At 36.9% G+C, this 23,593-nt stretch overlaps 2 protein-coding genes across 3 annotated transcripts; both read left to right on the top strand.

The window, feature by feature from the left end:
- The first annotated feature begins 2,544 nt into the window (after positions 1–2,544).
- Positions 2,545–5,080, top strand: LOC306886182 (C-signal-like). The gene is made up of 3 exons (XM_079443102.1): positions 2,545–2,878; positions 2,987–3,164; positions 4,730–5,080. The coding sequence occupies exons 1-3, from the start codon at positions 2,555–2,557 to the stop codon at positions 5,014–5,016; spliced, it is 789 nt and encodes a 262-aa protein (XP_079299228.1). The 5' UTR covers positions 2,545–2,554; the 3' UTR covers positions 5,017–5,080.
- A 1,771-nt stretch (positions 5,081–6,851) lies between these two features.
- On the top strand, positions 6,852–22,826 carry LOC306885925 (pantothenate kinase 1-like). 2 transcript variants are annotated; one of them, XM_079442746.1, is made up of 7 exons: positions 6,852–7,412; positions 11,508–11,860; positions 15,620–15,873; positions 17,849–18,025; positions 18,830–18,953; positions 19,669–19,794; positions 20,205–22,826. In XM_079442746.1, the coding sequence occupies exons 1-7, from the start codon at positions 7,193–7,195 to the stop codon at positions 20,262–20,264; spliced, it is 1,314 nt and encodes a 437-aa protein (XP_079298872.1). In that variant the 5' UTR covers positions 6,852–7,192; the 3' UTR covers positions 20,265–22,826. The 2 variants fall into 2 exon arrangements, with proteins under 2 accessions (XP_079298872.1, XP_079298873.1); XM_079442747.1 differs by lacking the exon at positions 6,852–7,412 and adding an exon at positions 8,462–8,629.
- Positions 22,827–23,593: the final 767 nt, after the last annotated feature.

Raw genomic sequence — 23,593 nt, 5'->3', positions numbered from 1 at the left:
TCCATTACTCTTCGCCGTTTTTCCTTTTCAGAACACTCACATTCCTCAGTCATTAATCTGGCCTGTTCTATCCAGTTTTCTAGACTTTCCTCTCCAGTCGGTATTGGCACTGTGCCAGAAAAGATACGTAGCCGTCGATAAGCATTAAGTTCACCGGATGGTTTCGTTGTCTTCTCCAGAAGTTCACCCACCGCGCGTATGATAGACTCAGGAGAACTGGAACTGTGTGGAGAGGACAAGGCCTGTATGTCAGTCATAAATTTTCCTTCATCTGTTAAGAACTTTGACAATCTCTTGGAAAACTCAGAGGCTGAAACATCAACAGGGGCCACTAAAATTTTCCATGACTCCTCCCCATCAGGCCGCAGTAGTTCAGTGGGAATGCGGGCAGGATCGATGACCTCACGACACTCACATAGCACCAAGAGGGTACCAGGACTTGGCCCCAATTTTGAGTCTCTTACTCGCACTCTTCCAAAAACTTTCACAGTCTGAACAGCATCTTCGATACTGGCTACTTCAGTAGTTGCAGGTACACCAATCAACAGTATGGCATGGGCCTCCTCTATCTCTGCCTCCTTACACCACTTGGACAGTTCAGCGTGCAGGAATGGGTTACTTCCAAAGGCCATGCTGAAACTTCAGGCAGATAGTTATCAGTTAACGTATTTAAGCTTAAAATATAATTCAGCTCTTGTTTTCAGTGTCTCTTTTTTCTTCATCAGGGTAACAGGAAGATGGATCCCGGACGAGCCCCCATATTATGTAGCGCCCCCCCCCTACCCTTAACCTTTAATAGGGCGGAGCACCCAGGTTCTAACAATGTCTCTCGACTTTATATGAATGTCTCTCCTATTACCCTAGTTGGCTACTGTACCCCAGACTAAATATATTTATACTCTTTTAATACTATTCTTATACAGAAAGGAAATTAAACTCAATCCACCCAAAAGGTAAGTTTAAAGAGATTAACCATAAGATTTATTAAAACAACAGGGGAAACAAAAATAAAAAATAAAATAAAGGAATAGTGTATATATAAACACTGGAATGGATTATCAAAAGTCAGAAATGTATATTACTTTTGAGAAATAACTCTTAATACCCGTAAATTAATACAGTACACCATATATAGGATTAAATCACCAATAGAAATATCAGTAAACCCTATGTATGTGATGGGGAAATCAGTAGCCCCACACCACACTTAGATGGTAAATAAAACCAAAACCCACAGAATAAAACACACGAATGCAGAACAATCGTCAATATGACAGCGTGGGCCCACACACACACACTCACACAGTCAAAACAACCCACCCCGTTGCAGGCCTGTAACGTTGCTGGGGAGCGTTGTGGCCTTGAAAACAGCAAATGGCCTCTTCACTCAAATGAGCCAAAATAAATCAACAAATCACCTGAACTCCTGATGAATGCAGATGAACTCCGCGATGTTCCTCCTTGGAAACAGCTGATCGTCCTGTAGCCTCCCCGGCAGTCGGCAGAAAGGCGGCGCGGTACTCTCCACTATGTCAGCGGGGATAAGAGGGCGGCCTGGTCCGGACTCCGGAGCTTTAACTCACTCAAGGAAATCAGTCTTGTACCCAAAATGAACCAAACTCAGATGACTATTTGCAGCCAGACGCCAGTTAGCCGTCTGGTTTCTCACTCAGTCTTAATAATGAACAAAGCTTCGTGCTGCGCTGGGAAGCAGGCTCAGACGAAAAAATAACCTTACTTTAAACTCTTGTACCAAGTATAAAACACAACCATAACAAACAAAAGTCTTCAAAAAACAGAATATATATTTAACTCACCAAGTCAGTAGTTAAAATCACTATATCTTTTAGTCTTAATCTCCCAACTCCCTTCTCGCGATCGCTCAAAAACTCCCTCTCCACTCCTCTCCAATCAGAAATTCCCTTCTCCTCACAGAGGCGGGAATAAATCAAAGATTAACCAATCACCAATAAATGAACAAACATGCTGGGCAAAGCCACGTTTTAGCATGTATATCCCAATCAAACTTTACAGTTGTGCGTCGCTCTTAAAGGGGCAGTACATAGATAGATCAACTGAACACACAGACACTATTATGATACTATCTGAATCATAAAACTTATAAATACTATTTAATCAGTAAATAGCTGTTAATGAACTGACTAATAACCCTCACTGGGTTACATATATATATATATTAGTCTCAGAAAAAAGTACAAAAGTTGTCACTGGGGCAGTATTTTTTCAAAGCGTACACTTTAGTACCTTAGTACTAATATGTGCACTTTAGGTTGGCCCACTAATATTACCTTTAAGGTAGCATATGGACACTTTAGGTACTTCGCCAGTGGCAGCTTTTGTACCTTTATATATATATAATATATATATAAACAATTATTTTGTAAACTCGTAATTGACAACCTACATGTTGGCCCTGTAGTACGGAAACACACAAGTTACAAAACTAGCTGGTTGTGTAAGTGTCCTTCTTCCTCCTATAGAGGGCAGCCAATACCAATTCGCTTGCAGTTGCATCTCGTTTTCGTACGGAGTCATGGCTGCTGTTGCGCTCGTGCAGGGCGCGAGTAGGGGTCTGGGCTTTGAGTTCTGTAGATATCTACTCTTAAACAAATCTCCAACAGCCGTGGTCGCCACATGCAGAAACCCGGACGCCGCACAACATCTGGCAGCCCTGAGCGCGCAGCACGCGGACAGACTGACTGTCCTGAAACTGGACGTCTGCAGGGAAGATGACATCAAGAAAGCGGCTGAGAGTGTCAGCGATGCCTTTGGGAAAGTGGATTTGATCATTAATTCTTCAGCTATGCTTCATCCGTCTGGTAAAGGAGAAACAAGTTTACGAGAAGTGTCCGCACAGGTGACCAATTTACCTTTTTTACCAATGCGTATTCAAATGTTTTTGACATGTAACATTTATTTTCTAACACTTTGGCGTTCCTGATTAGTTTTTTCCCCTCTCCTTCAGGGAGTAATTTCCACTTTGACCACTAATACAGTGGGTCCACTGGTGATGGCCAAGTATTTTGCCCCCTTGCTTCAGAAGGGAACAGGGGCGTTTGGCCAACAGTCCCCAAAGAAAGAGAAACAGCACAGTGGCATCATTGTGAACATGACTGCTAGAGTGGGATCTATAGGAGACAATGGTCGGTATCTAAGCATACGTCAAGAGCAAGTTTTTCTCCATTTATGTAGAAAATGAGGTTTGAACATGGTATGGCTTCAGGGGAGTCAGTAGCCAAGCAACAACTTTATGAAAGAATTACTCCACTGTCAAACATCAGATGAGCTTGTGTGGAAAACTAAGAATTTAGAAAGTTAAATTTTGAGGCTCCATGTGGGAGGAACTGACTGCCTTCTGTCTGACCTGATCTGACGTGAAATTTGTCCTGCACTCAAGCGTATGGGTTAAAAAAAAAAAAATTGACTATTTAAATGTGTCTTCATTTACAATAGATCAAACCAAGGAAAACATAAGACTCATTAAAAATAAGTTACCACTAGTGGGTCTCGTTGCATTGATGCAGATCACCCCATCTCTAGAGAGGAAAGATCGCTAGTAGTTTGCCATTGACCACATATTGTGTAAAATACACATTGACTGTCTACAGATTACAGAGAATTTGGCAAAATATATTTTAAAATTCTCTAACATCAAATACAGTAAATTATCTGACTTCCAAACATCGAAAATATCCCAAAAAGCTGAGGCGTGACCTTGCTTGTGAGAGGATGATAATAAAAACATAGACTATTTTGTTGGACAATTACAGTTTTTCATTTTTGTTTACAAACACATAGTTTATTAAATGGTCATAAAAGAAACATTTGTGTTGTTAATTACCTTTTTAAGAGCATACAAATCAGGCAGCCTTCCGGGGCCCACAAATATGGCAATACCAAAACAAATTGAACATTTATCTTATAATTATTTTGCATAATAATGCAAAGAAACTCATACACACATTTTCCACAATAATTTCAGTCTTCCCAAAATATATCAGTCTGAATATCATTTTACTTTTCTGAGCAAGGCACAAATAATTAACACCTACTAATATACAATTATAGCAATATGCTGTGAGCCCAGGTTAAAAAAAGTAGCTACACTTCCATAATATACTTAAAGTGCTCTATTTTTGCACACTAATTTTGTACTTAATATACAAAAAAATTATTCTTTAGTGCTTTTTAAGAAACTTAAGATAATCTAAGGGTGCTATTTATATAATTGTGCTGTGAATATGAACTAGAATGTACTTTTAACATACTATCTCTGTATTTAAAAAATGTATTTAGTCACCACTTGTAGTACACTTGAGTTACTTTTTACTTTACTTTTTACTTTACTTATGTCACTTATTTCTCAAAAGCAAGATCACGTCTCAGCTTTTTGGGATATTTTTGATGTTTGGAAGTCACGTAATTTACTATATATATTTAGTAAATTAGAATTTCAAAATGTCTTTTGCCAAGTTCTCTGTAATCTGTAGACAGTCAATGTGTTTTTTACACAGTATGTGGTCAACGGCAAACTGCTGGTGATTTTGCCTCTTGTGTGAATTTCCGTACATTATAAGTGTACTTTTTTTTAACCTGGGAGTGGCCACAGATGAAGTTAACTATAGAGTTGTCTATAGCTGCATCTGGTCTGTTTCTGTCTCAACAACCCAAAGCTCACATTTCTGTTTGTTTATCTTTCTGTCTTCAGCTCTTGGAGGCTGGTACAGCTATAGGATGTCTAAAACTGCCTTAAACATGGCCACCAGAAACCTGTCCATTGAGCTGGGACGAGGGCGCTCTAAAATTATCTGTGTATCCCTGCATCCTGGAACTGTGAATACAGATTTGTCTCGGCCCTACCATCGCAACGTACCCAAGGACAAGCTGTTCAGCACAGAGTACTCAGTCCAATGCCTCATGAGCATTATAGACACTCTAAATATAGATAAAACTGGTAAAGCCTATGCATGGGACAGTACTGAAATACCTTGGTAAACTTTGTCTTGTCAAAAACAACAGTATTCTGTGTGTACCCCATTTTAAAATAAAGGTGGAAGAGAAAAAAATGGCAAAGGAAAATCATGCTGAAACAAATCAAGCAAAGTCTTGTACAGAAAATGAATGTTTGCATATTAAGGAAACATTGGATTTAAAAATTAATGTTGTTTTATAGAAAACCTTTGAAACGTACACATACATTCCAGCAAGACTTGTAACTGTCCTTGTTTCTTTTTCATTTTGACTAAGAATGGTACAGTCTATCTGCTCTGCTGTGCTCGAAACAAAGAACTACCACATCAGATAAGAGCTTATCACAAATTTCAGTATGAATTTTTGTGTTTATGATATGTAAAATCATGTTTAGTACTATTGTAAAAGCGATATGCATGGTTAAAATGTTTATATATATATATATAATATTTTTAAATTGAATCCATGAAAGCCTTAAATTTTATCAGTTTTCAGTTATTTGCCCCTTTGATGGAATCCAATAAAGCGTTTTGGGGTTTTTTTGTATTTGTTTCATAGATTAAAAACATTTTCAATTGTCATTTGCCTTCATTAAATTATGGCCGGGATGTCCAGTTCGCTCCTGACTCTCCAAGTAGTTGAGGTCACTGATGTCACATTTGCTGCAGTTTCCTGAATGTTTTGACCCCTCTCAGTCCTGTAGCTATTTTAACATGTATCTATTCTGAAAAGTACCGCCCACAGTACTTTCCAGAAATGTACAGTGAATGAAATGAATGATGCAATTATTCACTCTTTAGTATTTGTCAGATATACTCTTCTGAATCTAACTAAAACGACTGACCAAAGTTCGTTACCGCTGTAGTGACTGGAGACCTACTGGTGATATACCTCTGGTTAATGTGGTATTTACTTGTTTCTGCCACTCAGTCTTATTTGTCAGTTACTCTTTTTCCCCATTTGGTGGCCAAGCCAGTTGAGAGCAAGAACAATGAAAAACAAAACAATATATTTTCATCTTAATTTAAAAACCTAAATCAAATTCTCAATCATTAACAATTTCTACAAAACAAATATGATTGAAAATAAACAATAGAAATACATTTAGTTTTGTTGATTAGCCCTATTTTATTTATTGCAGAATTGTTAGATTTGTTATTATAAGTGGATAAGGTGGGAAGAGTCTTTTTCTACCATTCAAAAACTAGTTTGCATAAGGTGTGTAGGTTTGTCATTTACAAATGTCTGTATTTGTTTAATTCAGCCTGAAGACACATAGAGATTTAAAACTAATTTATTTCAAATGATTTATCAAATTAGCCCATATTTCTTACATAAATGTTATTTTGGTTAGTTTACGAATTTAAACCCTCCTTCATCTCTCTGTTCCTAATGTCCTTCCTTACCTTCTGATGCTTGATACCCGAGAATCACTGAACTGAAACTCCCCTTTGACCTCATTCACCCCACACACATTCATGCAGAGAAATCGCTTTCAGTTGCTATCATAGACTTAAAATAATTCATTCGAAACGATAGACAGACAGATATATAGATAGACAGACAGACACAGATAGATAGATAGATAGATAGATAGATAGATAGATAGATAGATAGATAGATAGATAGATAGATAGATAGATAGATAGATAGATAGATAGATAGATATGTCATCAACACACGACAAGAGTGGCGCAGGCGAACATTCCGTACACCCTTATACCGCGCTGACAAAAGGGAGATATTTAAAGACATTCTCGATTGACTTGTGAGGAAAGCTCGTTCTGTACTTTGATCTATTGTTGGCGAGAGACGACGGTTGTGTGAGTGCGCGCGTTGGGCTATGAAACCATGCTGCTGACGTCATGAGCCGGGTGTTTGACGGGGTGACTGCTGCAGCGCCAACCCAGGACCCGAGAGTGGAAACATGACCGACAATGACCTCGACCACAGCGGGTGCTAGTGTTTTACTCTCGTCGTTTAAGATTCGACACTTGTAACACGCGATTTTATCATCGCTGCTGCTGTTTTATTATTAAATCCGTGCATTTGGCGTAACGTTAGGTCTTTAGCCACGAGCCTTCTCTTATCTCGAGAGCACGACACATCCAGCGCGTGTCTGTGTGTGTTTTGAGGCTCGCCTCCAACCTTATTACGTTACCGGAGCCGTGCACTGTAGGCTTTTGCTGTGCATTGAAATATGGATAAGGCTAAATCAGTGATGGATCAGAAAGGATCGGGTCCTTGCAGCACAAACGGCATGCATAAGCCACTCCGGCGACAGCTGAGCAATGGGAGCCCGTTCAGTCCGACGGACGACAATCACCACCATCTTCACCACGACCCTCAAACCAACGGGTCCCCGGCGAAGAGGTGTCGGCTGCGGAGGCGAATGGAATCAGCGAAGAAAAACCGACCGCGTAAGTTTATAGTCATAGACACCTTCAGAGTTCATCAGATAATATTTGTAAGTTTGATTTCAACAGTGTCTGATAAGCAGTAATGCCCTAAAATGTAAATGATTAACTCATGATTGCGAGATGGTTTACACTGGCCGTTTTGTTAGGATTAAAATAAGATTTGCCAGTGTAATGCTACAATATATTAGTTGCCCTCATTTTTGAGACAGTGACCGGCACTGAAAGAAAATGTGTGAATTAATTTGAAAAAATTTAAAGGTATTTATCGACTATTTTTGAACCAGAGTCCAAAGTAGGATTCTTAAGGAATTTATCGATTCTTAAATTTAGTAAGCTACTTTTGAGTAGAGAGAAATTAAAATTTGATTTAATTCACTGCCCTCAAAACAAAAGCATGTTGCCAAAATCGTGAGATAATTACACATTTCCAGAGAACACGTATAAAGTTCATGCAAAAGGAGTTGACAGATTTTTAGATAAAACACTGTATTTGGATCATAATGATCTGCGGTTAATTAAGTGATGGATTCATACGTGTTTTGTTGCACTAAAAAGAACCGATTCATTAGTCATTTATCTGGGAATCGGACGCACAGTATGTTTTTGATTCAATAAAAAGAACCGACTCAAACGAGTCATTGGTTCGGAGACCGGTCTCGTATGTTTTCGCTGGAGATTAAGTAGCAAACCCTGTCAGATTGCTTTAATACGGCGTTCATATCAGCAAAGGATGACATTAGAGTTTTTAACGCTTCTCGAACGTACATGAAAATTATTCACTTCTGGCTTTAAATGCTTCTCATTCCCAATCCTAGTACATTCTTGTATTTTTTCCGAGGAGGAGTGTATTTTGTTTTGAGGAGAGCGTTGACTGTTCTTCTCGCTCTCTGATTGGTCGTTGTGAAGTCAGGAGGTGTGCTGAAACCCGCTCCTGATGGAAAGGCTCGACGCGTTTCGACCAATCAGCGCTTGACTTTTGTCTTCGCGTGGCCGCTCTAGACAGAAACGCCCCCACCCTCCACTATACAGAATTTCTCAGTTTTTTCCCCACTTTTGCAAAGCGAGGCTTTGAGAGTGTAATTATAATGCATTACAGGCCAAACTAGACTATTAATTACGTTTTGCCTTCGAGCTTTCCTGCTGTTGGGCGTTTTTGTTTGCACCTGAATATATTAGGACTACCAGCAGGATGAAGTTGAAGTGTTCTAGGGAGCCAGGTAAGACATCACCTCATCCTTGTGTGATGTTGTAAAATTGCTCTCATAGTAATTTTATTTCCTTGCAACATACTCTGGTGACACTAGTAAATATCAAAGAAAAAAATTAAATCCATTTACAATGCAAAAATGTAAAACAAAGTGGCTTCATGTCAGGTTTTAGTTTGTGTTGCCAAAGGTAGCGGCAGCAGAAAAATGAATGCTTAATATAGGGTTCACACAGTTGAGTGAGCTTTAGTTGTCAGACTGCATGCCAGGCCAGCTTGTCAACATTCCTCTGCTCCAGCCATGTTTTGTGTGTGTGGTAACACCTTTGTAGCAGCATTTTTTTCTTTTTCTTTTATCTATGCTCAACCCATGTACGTAGTGTTGAAATGTATTCTTACCACCACATAATCAATTTAGAGTAGTGTATTAACCTTAGATTTTTTAAAAAGATATTTCTATCTCTGTATCGTGAAAGGCTTGTATGAACTTTTTGGCTAAGGCTTGTTTACATTTTACATTTATTCATTTAGCAGACGCCTTTATCCAAAATGACAAATGAAAAATACAACAAGCTATTTATTATAAGGAGGCAATAACACAAGAAGTACTGACAACGCAAAGTTTCAAACATTGTCCAGAATAGCACCAGCTAGAAGAAAGAGGGATGTAAGAAGAATAAAATCATGGAAAAAGAATTGTGAATTATTTTATCAAAACAGCAGGATGTAGTTAAGTGCAAAGTTTTGAACTGTCACAGGGTTTTGTTCAGATTCACACACCACAAGTACACAAAGTGTATAGGCATTAAATATTTATGAATATAAAAAACTATTATTAAAGTAGATTAAATTATTATATTTAAATTTATGTATATGTATAATTTGACTTTGCAGTATGTTATACTGAGTCAAGTCAAGTCATCTTTATTTATATATCGCTTTTAACAATACAGATTGTGTCAAAGCACTTAACAGTATCAAATTGGAGGATAGAGTGTCAGTAATGTATAAAAATAAGATTAAACACTCAATTTTCAGTTAAGGCACTTCATTATTGAATTCAGAGATGTCATTGTCTAGCTCAGTTTAATTTAAATAGTATCTGCGAAATCAAATTGACGATAATCACTAGAAATTGATTGACTACATTCACTCAGGTCTGAGTGATTGTAGGTCTTACATTAATGTTGAGTTTGGTGATGGAAAAGTTTCTTTTGTTCTAGTTTGATGGGTGTTTCAGATACTCAGTGGTCGTCATTCTTGCTCTTTTGCACCCTCCTTCTTTCACATGGACACTCACTTGCCTGCCAGTTTCTCTCTCTCAGCATCTCTCCTTCTCGTTGGTCACATTTTCTCTCGCCACTTCTTTGCCTTTCCCAGCCCCTCACATGGACACGCTTGCCTGCCAATTTTCTCTCTCTCTCTTAGTCTCTGTCCCTCTCGATGCCTTGGCTGACTGGGGGAAGTAAACAGACCTTTCACCCACATGGGCTGTTTGATGTCATTATGTCACACCACTGTCACACCCCCTGTTCACCTGCTGCTTCTGGCTCAGATCATTCAGGTCAATGAAGAAGCAACAGTGTTTCATTCCAGGCTAGGATGTTCTTCTGCATTTTTCACTTCAAGTAATATTCTTTTTCACTGTGCTTTTTAAAACTATGGAAGTAAAGCACATGTATATTCATTTAGATGGGCTTTCGTCTACTTGATTTGCATTCTCTGAAATGAGTGATGTCCAAAATAACCCTCCCAGCATACGCCAACATCTATATTAGTGGGGGAAAGAAGTGTGAGGGTCATTTGAGATGATGATGTAGCAGAGAGCGTTCTGGTTGCAGACAAGTCACCTGTGCAGCACCAGCTGACAGTGTTTTTATACCTGGAAAGTCAGATTGATCTGTGTGTACAAGGCTATTCAAGTTCAGATCTGTGTCCCTGACCTGCCCTAATTCTTCCAGTTTTCTCTGGGGTCAGTCCAGTGAATGTCTGATTTAAGAGTCATATCAGTAATGATGTACCAATTATTTGATAAGACTTTGCCCCCCCTGCTTGTTAGACACTGATCTATAATTCAGGTCAAATTCAACATTTCGGTGAACTCATATGTATTAAATTTTTTAAATTAAGTTCTGCTATCTTAGTGTGTATCTGTCTGTTTCTCACCTGCTAAGCATCCTAGAACAGCCATTTGCAGCCTTGTGGCTGTTGCTATGGTAACTACCTGACTCTTCATTAGATGCTGCAGTGTTGCTTGGGGCAAGCAAGTCACTGCCTCTCTTTGGCTGACCTGCTTGCAATGTTTGAATTAGCTTACTTGCTTTTAAAAGTTTGGGTCGGTGAGATTTTTTTTGGATTAGTGGCTTTGAAAGAAGTCTCTTATGCCCACCAAGGCTAAATTTATTTATTCAAAAATACTTTAAAAACAGTAATATTTTGAAATATTACCATTTAAAATGTGTTTTCTATTTTAATATATATTTAAATGTAATTTATTCCTGTGATGCAAAGCTGAATTGAAATTGAAAAGCTGTCTTGAGTATCATATGATCTTTCAGAAATCACTCTAATATGCTGCTTATGAAACATTTCTTTTAATATCAATGTTGTAGAAGCTTTGGTGCATTTTGTCAGGATTCTTTGCTGAACAGAAAGTACAAAAGAACATAATTCTTTGTGGGAAAAAAATATATTTTGAACGGTAGTATACACACTAGACACTACAATAATATGGTCAAGTTATTGTTCTTGTTTTAACACACCTTTCATTATTTATTGTGTACTTGAGGGTTCTTTAGAAGATTTTGTTTGCCAATCCTGTTTATCTCCTGTCTTATCTTTGGAACAAAACTTATACAATCATGTTGATCAGTCTCCTTATCTCTTTCTAGCCTTTCCATGGTTTGGAATGGACATCGGTGGTACTTTAGTAAAGCTTGTTTACTTTGAGCCAAAAGACATCACTGCAGAAGAGGAGCAGGAGGAGGTGGAGAATCTGAAGAGCATACGCAGGTACCTCACCTCCAACACGGCCTATGGCAAAACCGGTGTCCGTGATGTACACCTGGAGCTACGCAACCTGACAATCTGCGGTCGCACAGGGAACCTGCACTTCATCCGCTTCCCCACCGCTGCCATGCACAGATTCATCCAGATGGGCAGAGATAAGCACTTCTCCAGCCTGCATACCACACTGTGCGCCACTGGTGGCGGGGCATACAAGTTTGAGAATGATTTCAGAGCGGTAAGGAGATGTACCATAGCATGGCTTTCAAACTGGTTTGACAGTAAAATCAAATGGTTAATATACAGCTGTGTGGAGTAGTATTTTGAACCAGTGAGATTTCACAGAGGGGTTATATTACGTCACAGTAAAGAAGTAGAAGTGTATGTGTGCGTGTGTATGTATCTACTAAATACTTTTAGAATTAAATAGCCTACCGTTCAAAAGTTTGTGGTTTTGTAAGACTTTTAATACTTTTGAAAGCAGTCTCTTATGCTCACCCAGGCTGCATTTACTTAATCCAAAATACAGTAAAAACAGTAATAATATGAAATTATTACATTTAAAAAACAAAACAGCTTTCTGTATTTTAGAAAATATTTGTATTTATCAAATGTGATGGCAATCTGTGATGCTGAATTTTCAGCAGTCATTACTCCAGTCTTCAATGTCACATGATCCTTTAGAAATCTATAAGATATGCTGATTTAGCAATTAATATTACTGAAGATAGTAATATTTTTGTGGAAGCCATGATAAATGCATATTCAAAAGAACAGCATTTATTTGAAATGGAAATCTTTTGTAAAACTGCAGAAGTATATAATGCCGTTTTATTAAGTATTAATTTATTTATTTCATTAAAGGGGTCATCAGATGCCCATTTTACACAAGTTGATATGATTCTTTATGGTCTTAATGAAAAGTCTGTAACATACTTTGGTTTAAAATTTCTCTATGGTAGTGTAAAAAACACCTTTAATCTGTCAAAATCAGCTCTGTTTTCAGCACGCTGATCTAGTCCATAAATGCTAGTGAGCTCTGCTGACTCCGCCCCTCTCTTCTGTGGAGTGACGAGCGGACCATAAATATGTGTAGATTCCCTATTCGACCAAGTACTCCAGAGTGCACCCCCAATTCCACTGGTTTATAACACTGCAAATCTTATTGGTGTAGACTCGAGCATGCGCATTCCTTTGTGTACGATTTTGTAATTGATTTGGCCATATTACAGAAATATTATGTGCTAACTCTAGAATCCTATCTTAATTATTATAACCATGGTAATTTTAGTCAGATGAAGTCATTGTTTACAACTCTTGATAACAGCACCTCCAGGTTCTTCAGGCTGAATAGCGCTTCATTCATATTTCCTTGAGGATCGGCAGGCCACGGATCTAAATTGGGATTTTATACGCAAATGATAATTTACTGTATTTTAGAGATGGACAAACACAAACATAAGCGGCTGATTTTACGTTTTAAAGCACAACCGTTTTTTGTTGTTGTTTAAAGAGATGAGTTGCGTTGCTCAATGCGTCACAAACTTGTAAGTGCTAATAAAATGTTTTCACGGCAAGCTCAATGTTTCCTTGTTTATATCTTAATAAAATATTTGAGCCTATATTGATTCTCTTACAGTTTTTAAAGGTTCCTATCTCATAGTAATAAGTATCCTTGACATTAGATATTAAAAATCCAATTATTTCTGTATTCACACCCTCATTGTGTGTGCGTGTTCTAATCTGGGATGAATTTAGATTCATTATCAACACTCGATCATTGTAATATAGACCTGCATAACTATCGAATAGTAAATCACTCGGAGCTGTAAATCTGCAATATGTACGTGAGCACTTTCAATGAGTGAAAGAGACATTCTGTGATTAATATTTTTTATGTATTAAAGACTATAATAACTACTAAAAATCTAAAATCAGTAGGCCTAATATAGTACAGTGATTCCTGGTTCTTTTTAAAGGATTGAGCCACAAAACCAGTCATTTAATTTGTGCATATAGCCTATATATAAAAGTATAAATAAAAATGTTGCAGAGAAAATTAACATTTATTGCTTAAAGGGTAACTAAACCCTAAAACAACTTTTTTGAGTTAATGATCTGTAAGACTGTGTCTTTATTAGTGCTGTGCATTGATTCAAGTAAATGTTTTGACATTTGGTTATAAAGTGTTTTAATTCTATAATATATGGTGTAAAAACGTCTGAGTGCTGGCGTCTTCAGGTTGAACGATGGCTACTGCAGTTGAATTCTCCTATTGGACGTTGCATACCCCTGTGACGTATGATGGCACTTACTAACCACGCCCCTGCAGGAGCTCAATCAATCCATTACTGCGGGTCTCAGGTGCACGCCCCCCGCTCAGCCCCACCCTCGGATCGTCTCCTCTGTCTCCGCTGGGCTCTGCCCACTTTTCCAGCATTTTTCAAATTTTGCCAGTGGGTGGAGTTAGGCTCTGACCAGAGGTTTAGTTACCCTTTAAATACGCACTAAAGCACATTAATAATAATATTTGCTGTAGGTCAGATTTAATAACAGCTGTTTTAGTAAACAAAACATTTAAAAAAGGCCTGTATGCAAAATAAATAAAATGTTTCGGCAAGGTTTTTATTCCCATTATCCACACATAAAACGCCCAGTTCAAGATGATGCACTATTTGGTATTATTGTCTTATTTGTGACCGCAGTTGTACTTTAAAATAAAACCATTTGCGGGTTTGTCCTATGTCTTACTGAACTACAGTAAATTATCATCATAAGTTTTTGCTTATCCACCGATCCTAAAATAAAGAATATAGGCTACATATAAATGTACATTATACAAAACAGCTAAATCTCAAACAGTGGATCATTTTTATCAACATCGCCCAGCTAAATATTACACAGCTCTGTTCTGCCAGAAGTACTCGGAGATGCCGCCGCCAAGCATTTAATAGGAAGTTAATCTTGGGGGTGGGCGGAGCGACACGTGTCGCCCCACCTTAATGTGTCGCCCTGCCCCATCGTCCAGCCCCATCGTCCACTCTATTCGACCGCTCCAGATATGTTGCGTATAACTTGCTGTTGTAGACGCACACAGTCAATGCGCTCAGATTCGCAGACCGCCCATAGAAACAGTCCATAATGAGGCATCTAGGTATATATATCTATGGAGCATACTAAACTTCAGCCGCAAAACTGGCTTACTAGCACATTATTAGGAAAGGCTAAAAAGTCTTATACTCACTTCTTCTGTAGATAAAGCTGGATCACGAATGATTCGTGCGAATGTAGATCTTTAATCTTCTGCATCTTCAGCGGCTCAGATGTCAGGAGTAAATGGTGACTGCTAAATTCATTATTACATCCAACAACAAAATGCCTCAATCGCTTAATTGGAGACATGTTGTCTTCCCCTGCACTGGAGGCTGACAGCTCTCAGGTCACTCAGGGCGGGTCTAAGGTAAGACTGCCTTGTCAATCAACTATCGTGGGAGGGGCCTGTACAGAACAATGTTATTCTGACAGGAATCTCAGAACAGCCTGATTTGAGAGAGAGGATTTTAAAATAGGGATGTAAAAAACACCACTTGGTGGATTTTTATAATTATAGGATGGATGTGTACACACTTCCAACACACATTTATGTTCAAACAACTTGTAAAGTGAATTATGCATCTGATGACCCCTTTAAAATCTTATTGACTCCAAAATTTTGTATATATTATACATCATGTTTTTTATTTATTTATTTAAAAACAAATACAAATTTACATTTATTGCTTGTTGCTTTATTATTGTGTTTAACACTGTTACTTTTAAACTGACCTGTAAAAAATAGGTCTTGGTTTGGTAATAAAGTCCAAACTGCTTAATGGAAAGGCTAATCGTCACATTTTTTTCACGAATAAAATCTGGAAATAAGTTTAAGGAAATGAAACTTGTACATTCAGAGCAATGAGTAGTCATGAGTCATTCTTTTTTTTTTTTTTCTTTGTAGATGGCAGACCTAGAGCTGCTGAAGTTGGATGAGTTGGATTGCTTAATCCAGGGGCTGCTGTACATAGACTCTGTCGGTTTTAACGGTCATCCTGAGTGCTATTACTTTGAGAACCCCTCCGACACACAGAACTGCATCAAGAGACCCTGTTGTCTTGACAACCTTTTTCCCATGTTGCTGGTCAACATTGGCTCGGGCGTCAGCATTCTGGCAGTCTATGCAAAAGATGATTACAAAAGAGTGACCGGCACCAGGTCAGCACAGCTGAGCAACATGCACCATATAGAAGAAACCTACAAATAGGAATATCGGTAACATGGCCAGACTTTGTCCAGGCCCATTTAAACTAGTTTATTAAAGTTTACATTGATTTTGCAGATTGTCAAGTCAAGTCAAGTTGAGCTTTATTGTCATTCCGCTACATGTGGGGACATACAGTGGAACAAAATGTCGTGCCTCGCAGGACCACGGTGCTACATAAATACAGACATACAACAATGAGGGGAAAAAAAAAACACTATAAACCTATACACAACTAACCTACTGACAGAAAAGCAATTTCTAAAGCAATTTCGAGAGCATTAAACTCTCAATAACTACAGTATGTGATAAAATTAATATTTTGGTTTTGTCCATTTGTTTCCAAAAGAAATTCACATAAGGATGTTTTAATGTTGATAATTAAAAAAAAAAATTACAAGCTAAAAATTCAAAGTACTGGTTGTAATTTACAGTTCTTCTGCTGAAAAAACTAAAACAATTAGCTTATTCTATATTGTCTATGTGCAATCTTTGCTTAGATCCATCCTTGCCATGGAGCTTTTATCTTAAAATTTCCCTCTCCAGTATGAAATATGAGTTTACATTTGCCATTTGCTAACCACGTGATTGTGATTGTTTCCTCGTCTCTCATGAACGCTGAATCAGAAGCCTGTTAGAAGCACAAGAACACACAATCACCTCCTGCTGTGTTCATTTTTCCTTTTGAAACATGAGATTGAGTCATCTTTAGATGATAACAAATCTGATTGACAACAGAGTAGGTTGTGAAGTTCACTGTCAGTTGACAGATGAGCGTTTTAAATGTCCTTGTGCCAGAATGGAACAGCCGTTCTGCCATGATTGACAGATGGGAGGAGATTTGTCAGCAGTAGTCAAAGCTGATGTGCAAATCTGTCACACTTGTAGGAGGATCAAGAACTATTACTCACATTTTACAAACCTCTGTGTGTATTTCCCTGTCAATTTGATCTTGTTCACTACATGTCAAAAGTTTGGAATAATTCAGATGATTTAATGTTTTTACGCTCACCAAAGCTGCATTTGATTAAAATACTGTAAAATCAGTAATGGTGTGAAATATTGATACAAATAAAAGTAATTTTTTAAACTATTGTTTCTATTTTAATATATTTTAACATTTTATTTAGTTCTTTGATGACAGCACTGAATTTCAGCAGCCATTACCCCAGTCTTCAGTGTCACATGACCCATGATGATGATTCTTCTGATCAATATGGAAAACAGCTTTTGCTGCTTTGATAACAAATTAAAAAAAAAATTCTAAAGAACAGCATTTTTTCGAAATGGGATTTTTTTTGTAACATTGTAAGTCTCTTTACTGTAACTTTCGATCTTTACTGTAACTTAATATGTCCTTGCTGAATAAAAAATATTACTTTCTTTCTTACCCCAAACTTTTGAAGTGTAGTTCACAGCTTCCAAACAAATATTAAGCAGCACAACGGTTTAAAATATTGATAATAAGAAATCTATCTTGAGCATCAAATCAGCATATAGAATGATCATGTGACACTGAAGGAATAAATTGCCTTTTAAAATAAATAAAAATAGAAAACGATCATTTTAAATTGTAATATTTCACAGTATTACTATTTTACTGTATTTTTATCCAAATAAATGCAGCATTGGTGAGAATAATAGACTTCTTTCAAAAACAAAATCTTAATTATTCAAAACTTTTGGTAGAGTATGTGTAATATAAGATGTCATGTAGACATTGCTTTGTGTTGCAGTGACCCCAACACTTGTTACTTGTCTCCTTTTGTAAGCTGGCCTGTTTGCGACCTTGGCCATAGGCATATGGTTTAAATTGTGGTCACAAGGTCAAATTGTATGCATGTATGAATGCACGTGTGCACTTCAGATGTAGCTTGTAACCATGTTTTGACTCTAAATGTTTCTTTCTTGTTTTTTTGCTCTCTTTAGTCTTGGCGGAGGGACGTTTTTGGGGCTCTGCTGCCTATTGACGGGTTGTGAGACGTTTGAAGAGGCCCTTGAAATGGCCAGCAAAGGGGACAGCACCAACGTGGACAAACTGGTGAAGGACATCTATGGAGGGGACTACCAGCGCTTCGGCCTACAAGGGTCTGCGGTAGCTTCAAGGTACAAAAGTCACTCAGTGTTTGTGTGCGTGGTGTCAGATGACAGAGATCCAGAAATGAAATGTGATGCTGCTGAGTTGTATTTATGGGGTCTTGCATGTGGGGTTGTCTGTTTCATGTGACACATGAGATCCCACTTCCTTTACATTGCTATTTGAATTTACATTGCTGTTTAAAAGTTTAAAAATCATTTGCTTTTTGCTCTTTTTTTGTTAAGAAATTGATACTTTTATTCAGCACAGATACATTTAAGTGAATTAATCAAGACTCTAGACACATTTATAACCTTTTAAAAGATTGTATGTTTGTATTATTTATACATTTTAATTAGTGCTGTCAAACAATTAATCGCATCCAAAATAAGTTTGTTTGCATAATGTGTACTGTGTATATTTATTATGTATATACATATTTAAGAAAAAATTTATATATTAAATATATTTATATATAATATAAATTATATAAAAATATACATGTAACTACAATATATACTGTATGTGTGTGTATTTATATATACATAATAAAAATACACAGTATACACATACATTACATAAAAACGTTTTTTTATTTTGGATGCGATTAATTGCTATTAATCATTTGACAGCACTAATTTGAATCTGTATACTGTTTATTTTTATCATAACTGCACAATCTACACTGATTTAGATGCATAGTCTATAGTACTTGTGCCATGGGACTGTTGCATTATCCAACCCTATGTTATTATGCCACAAGTAGACAAACTGTTTTTTTTCTGAGTGTCTAATAGGTACATAATAAATATGTGCTTGTGTTTTTATTATAGCTTTGGGCACATGATGAGCAAAGAGAAGAGGGAGAGTATTTCTAAAGAGGACTTGGCCCGAGCCACTCTCGTCACGATTACAAATAATATTGGCTCCATCGCACGCATGTGTGCAGTTAACGAGGTGTGTTTGTGTTTGTGTTAATGCCTTAACTGAAAATTGAGTGTTTAATCTGGTTTCTATACATTATTGACACTCTATCCTCCAATTTGATACTGTTTTGTTAAAAGCGATATATAAATAAAGGTGACTTGTGTTGTGTTTGTGTGTTGTGCGTGTGTGTGTGTGTGTGCGCGTGCTTGCGTGTGTGTGTGTGTGTGTGCATTTAGCAGCAGCTGTGCGCATCTGTCTGGCCACTCTGGGCTTCTCTACAGTGTTGCCTTGTAACCTGGTGATCAAGCAGCATTGTACAGGGCTTTCAGGGTGTACAGGACATCATCAGAGCAGAAACTCCCAAAATTATGCAGAGAATACATGGTTTTATCACATCAGCTATTATGACAAGATGATGATGCAAATGCTTTGAATTTTACCAAAAACACCAATTTGAGCATCTCCTATAAAAAGTCCATAAAACGAATTGCTTGTGCTGGTACTCCCCCTGCTGGTGCTTCAGGAAACAACCTAATTTAGAGTTATAAACAGACCCACATTAAATATATGCCTGCAGCAAGAATGTAGTACTCAGCACTCAGTTGAACTAATTAAATAGTGTTTAAATCTGTTCCACAGAATTATATAGATTATCTTCCAAAATGAGTGTGGAAAATGTGAAAAACATCCACATATTCTAACTGGGCCTGGTCATGCTGAGTGATATTTCTGTTTTGTCCTGTAGAAAATCGAACGGATTGTTTTTGTGGGGAACTTTCTGCGTATAAACACGGTGTCGACAAAGCTTCTTGCCTATGCTGTGGACTTCTGGTCCAAGGGCCAGCTGAGGGCCCTTTTCCTGGAACATGAGGTAATTCTCTCTGTGTTTTAATAATTTATTGTTGCATTTATTTTCTCAAAATGAAATACACTATATTTAAAGAGATTGGGGTCTGTAAAATGTAATGTTTTTCATTAAAAACGTCCCACAAAGTCTCTTATGCTCACCCAGGCTGCATTTAGTTCACTTTTCTATTTTAATGTATTTTAAAATGTAATTTATTTGTGTGGTGGCAAAGCTGAGTTTTCAGTAGTTCCCAGTATCCTTCTAATATGTCGATTTAGAAATATTTTTTATTATTATTATTGTTGAATAAAAAAATACTGGACCCAAACTTTTGAAGTAGTGTATAACAGTGAAGGATTCTCAGAATAATTTATCTTCTATATTTGTAGTTTAATGAAAACATGTATGTTTATATGTGTGTATGTGCGTTTCAGGGATACTTTGGAGCTGTCGGTGCTTTTCTAGAACTGCTGAAGTCGTCTGATGATGCATAAAGGAAAGAAACCATCATCTCTGATGATCCAGAAGCTGCTTTAAGACTTCCACACAGAAGCTCCAACAGGAAAACTGGAATACTGGGAACACTGGGAAACTTAAAAGAAGCCATTATAGTAATTAACCTGTAAATAACCCTTAAAATAAGAGTCTAAACAATATTTTTATGAGTAACTTGGTCTCACTCAGACTGTCGACTGTAATGTAACATTATTGCTAATTTTTTCTGGTTGTTTTTGTTGTTATTAATTTTGCAATGTCTGTAAATATCATTGTGTATTGAACAGGGAGAGTATATTGGTGGCCAAAACTTACTCTGTTTTGCTATTCTTGTCATGCCCACCAGGTGAGAGCGTATTCACCGTTAACTGGTTTCTGTTTTTAGGCCTGGTTAAATGATGGACCTTTTAGAGTTTTTTGCATAAAACCCAAAATGATGTTTGACACACAATTCTAGTTATTTTTTAAGCCTCAGGTGCTGTGTTAAATGTGTGTCGACTGACAGGGATCCTCGTAATAAAGAAAATACATTTTTCTATTACTATTACAGCATAGAGCAACCTTTTTCCAGTTGCCTCTCCTTTCGCTCTTCCTTTTCACTACAGTTAAGAGTTCTCCATGCGTTTATGCATGAAAGTAATTTTAAACCAGAATAAGTTAACTCTTGGAATTATATCAGAATAGTTACTTTTTAAAGATATATTTACGCTGATTCACATGAAGCCTTTACTTATAAAAGGAGACACAGAAAGCTCAGGGTGTCACTTTTATTTTTGAAAGGGAATTCTGAGGGACCAAGTGGCAAATTAGAACTTCAGATAGAAAGATCCCCTAACATCCCATATATTTGTCCTCTTTGTCCAGCGTTGCCTCTTTTTCATCCTGCCTTTTCCCATTCTTTTTCCTATTTAAACCAAAGCTATGTCTGTCATCTTTTTCTGGATGCACACACTTATATGTATATAACTCCTCTTATCTAGAATGGTACTAGAGTACTCGAAGTAGCCGTGTGATGACAAAACAGAAAGATTAAGTCAGTATGACAGCAGTTACCTACAACCCTCCATTCCTTAGTATTCAAATATCAGACATGTTTGGACAGTTCTAAGACTCAGCCATTGTGTTTCCATTGTAGTGCCAAAATGAGACTGGGAGGAGTCGAACCAGACAGCCTGCAATGCCAGCATTCCTGCTTTATGTACCACATTACTTCTCCTAAAAGTTGCCTAGCATTAGAGTGTTTCTAAGTCCAATATCATGTGTCATTAAAAATAAAAACACCTCTCCCTTACTAGTTAACTGTTGTTCAATTCTCCTTGCCATCTTTCTTGCCGCCTTTGTGATCGATCTGTTCTTTTAACCTCTGTGGCTGTTTTTAGGTTGTGTTTTTATTTTATTTGAACTTTTATTAACTTTTTTGTTATTTCAAATCTGAAGTAGGTTTTGGGGACCTCACATGTCAACCGCAATATTTTTCTTTTTCCAGAAAATGTTTTATTTGTTTGTTTTTATATAAAAAAAAATTTTTTTTTCTTAAAATCAAATTAAACATTAAAACATTCAAAATGTTGTATACCTTTATAATATTTAATTATAGTATATTTTGCATTCAATTATTAACAGCATATTTTGGGTGCATTATGTGATTTGATTTTTATTTTGTTTTTGTCATTACTGTTTAGTTTTTTTATGAAAATTATCCGGTTTTAAACCCCTCATTCTAGATTAGGATGCCCTTTTTGTTTGTATACCAAACAAAATGAGAGTTGAATGCTGTATGGATGATTAACATCGATGAAGATTGTACATTTATGATATTGATAAATTGTTCTTGCCACACAATCTTAGTAAGATGCAAGTATGAGCATGTTTTTAAGTGTGTGTAATTGCTCTGCACAAGTCTATGCTATCCTTAAAGCTGTCATTCATTGTGCGTTATACTTAAATCCACAAAATACAGCTTCATGTTTTGCAAGTTTTGTTTAGTCAAGAAACAACGCACAGACGTTGAAGTTCAAAAGCTGTATTAGTCTATATCATAGACTGTTGTACTAATGCAAATCATTTTAATGTATATGGTTCTCTTCCTCTGAAAGGTGGTCTTTCACTCATCTTGCTATGCAGTGAAGTCAGTTGTGCTGAATGTTGTTTGAAAAGCAGCTTGTTTAAGAGAGTTACAAACTGCTCGTGACCGGTTTGCCACTTTTGTCAGTAACACTGTTATAAAGAGTGAAAAGGGGGTTTTGACACATTATTGTTCTTTTTCTGTATCTGGGTGTTTTCTTTTAATTCCTACTGACATTTTAAAACAAATTATACTTTGAGTTGCTTGTTTGATGCTTCTTTAATGGATACTTTGTGCTGTTATATTCGATTGTATAAACATGTAAATATTCCTGTCTTTGTTTTTCACCTCTCAGATGTCATTAAAGCCACACTGTTGAAATTTGTGGCTTTGTTAAGAAAAAATGAGAGATTTGATGCCTGTGTGATTCACTGGGTTTAATTGGATGCTATTATGCATAGACTCAAGAAAACACATTTTAAGAATAATAAAGTTTAAAAAACAAAAAATGTATTAGTTTTTTTAATTAATGGCAACCATTTTAAAATGCTTACACTTAATAATGAAGACAATAAGTACACAGGTTTGTGCAAATCTTAAAACAGCTTTTCTTTTTTGTACCGTTTTGTCTTACGTTGATAATGCAAATGTAGAGTTACTTACTAAACTAAGCTGAACATGAGAAAGAGAACGAGGACAAAAATGTCAGATACAGTTGAACCATTTGCTTTTCAAAAGCAAATAAGTTGCTCACCTTGCCCCCTAGGGTAATATGCACTGTTCTCCTGACTGGGCCCCTTAATAAATACAGCTATAGCTTGAACCCTAAAAACTTCAAACAAACGGTGAGGACGGGCTCTTAAAGGTACATATTCTTTTTACATATCAATGTCTCGGTTTTGAATTTTCAAACACTTAAGTAATCACAAAAGTTAATTTACAAGACATTTTGGGCCTGTATTTTCACTGACGATAAACAGTCGCGGATATCCCTATAAAAACAACAATAGAAAATGTAATGGATTTAATGGTTATGATGGGAATTGTATTGGTTTTAATGGAAACTATAATGGTGTCTACTGGTATGTGATGGATTCTATTGGTGGGATGTTAAATCCTATTGGGAAAATGCCCAAAACACACTACAAAAAGGAATTTTGTAATGGTTTTACTTGAAAAAGCTGATGGTTCATAATTGTATTTTAATGGAAACCATTGGAATTTCTATGATGTTTCTATTGGGCTTCTATTATTTTTTTGGCA

The sequence above is a fragment of the Barbus barbus genome, assembly GCF_936440315.1.
Source record: "Barbus barbus genome assembly, chromosome: 20".
NCBI classification, from domain to species: domain Eukaryota; kingdom Metazoa; phylum Chordata; class Actinopteri; order Cypriniformes; family Cyprinidae; genus Barbus; species Barbus barbus.
Note: the sequence above shows the minus strand (reverse complement) of the source record. Positions and strands in the feature narration are given on the sequence as shown.

Coding starts and splice junctions, on each gene's coding strand:
- LOC306886182 (XM_079443102.1), top strand. CDS start 2,555: ATGGCTGCTGTTGCGCTCGTGCAGGGCGCGAGTAGGGGTCTGGGCTTT. Junction 2,879..2,986: donor TACGAGAAGTGTCCGCACAG/GTGACCAATTTA, acceptor CCTCTCCTTCAG/GGAGTAATTTCCACTTTGAC. Junction 3,165..4,729: donor GGGATCTATAGGAGACAATG/GTCGGTATCTAA, acceptor TTCTGTCTTCAG/CTCTTGGAGGCTGGTACAGC.
- LOC306885925 (XM_079442746.1), top strand. CDS start 7,193: ATGGATAAGGCTAAATCAGTGATGGATCAGAAAGGATCGGGTCCTTGC. Junction 7,413..11,507: donor AGCGAAGAAAAACCGACCGC/GTAAGTTTATAG, acceptor ATCTCTTTCTAG/CCTTTCCATGGTTTGGAATG. Junction 11,861..15,619: donor TTGAGAATGATTTCAGAGCG/GTAAGGAGATGT, acceptor TTTTCTTTGTAG/ATGGCAGACCTAGAGCTGCT.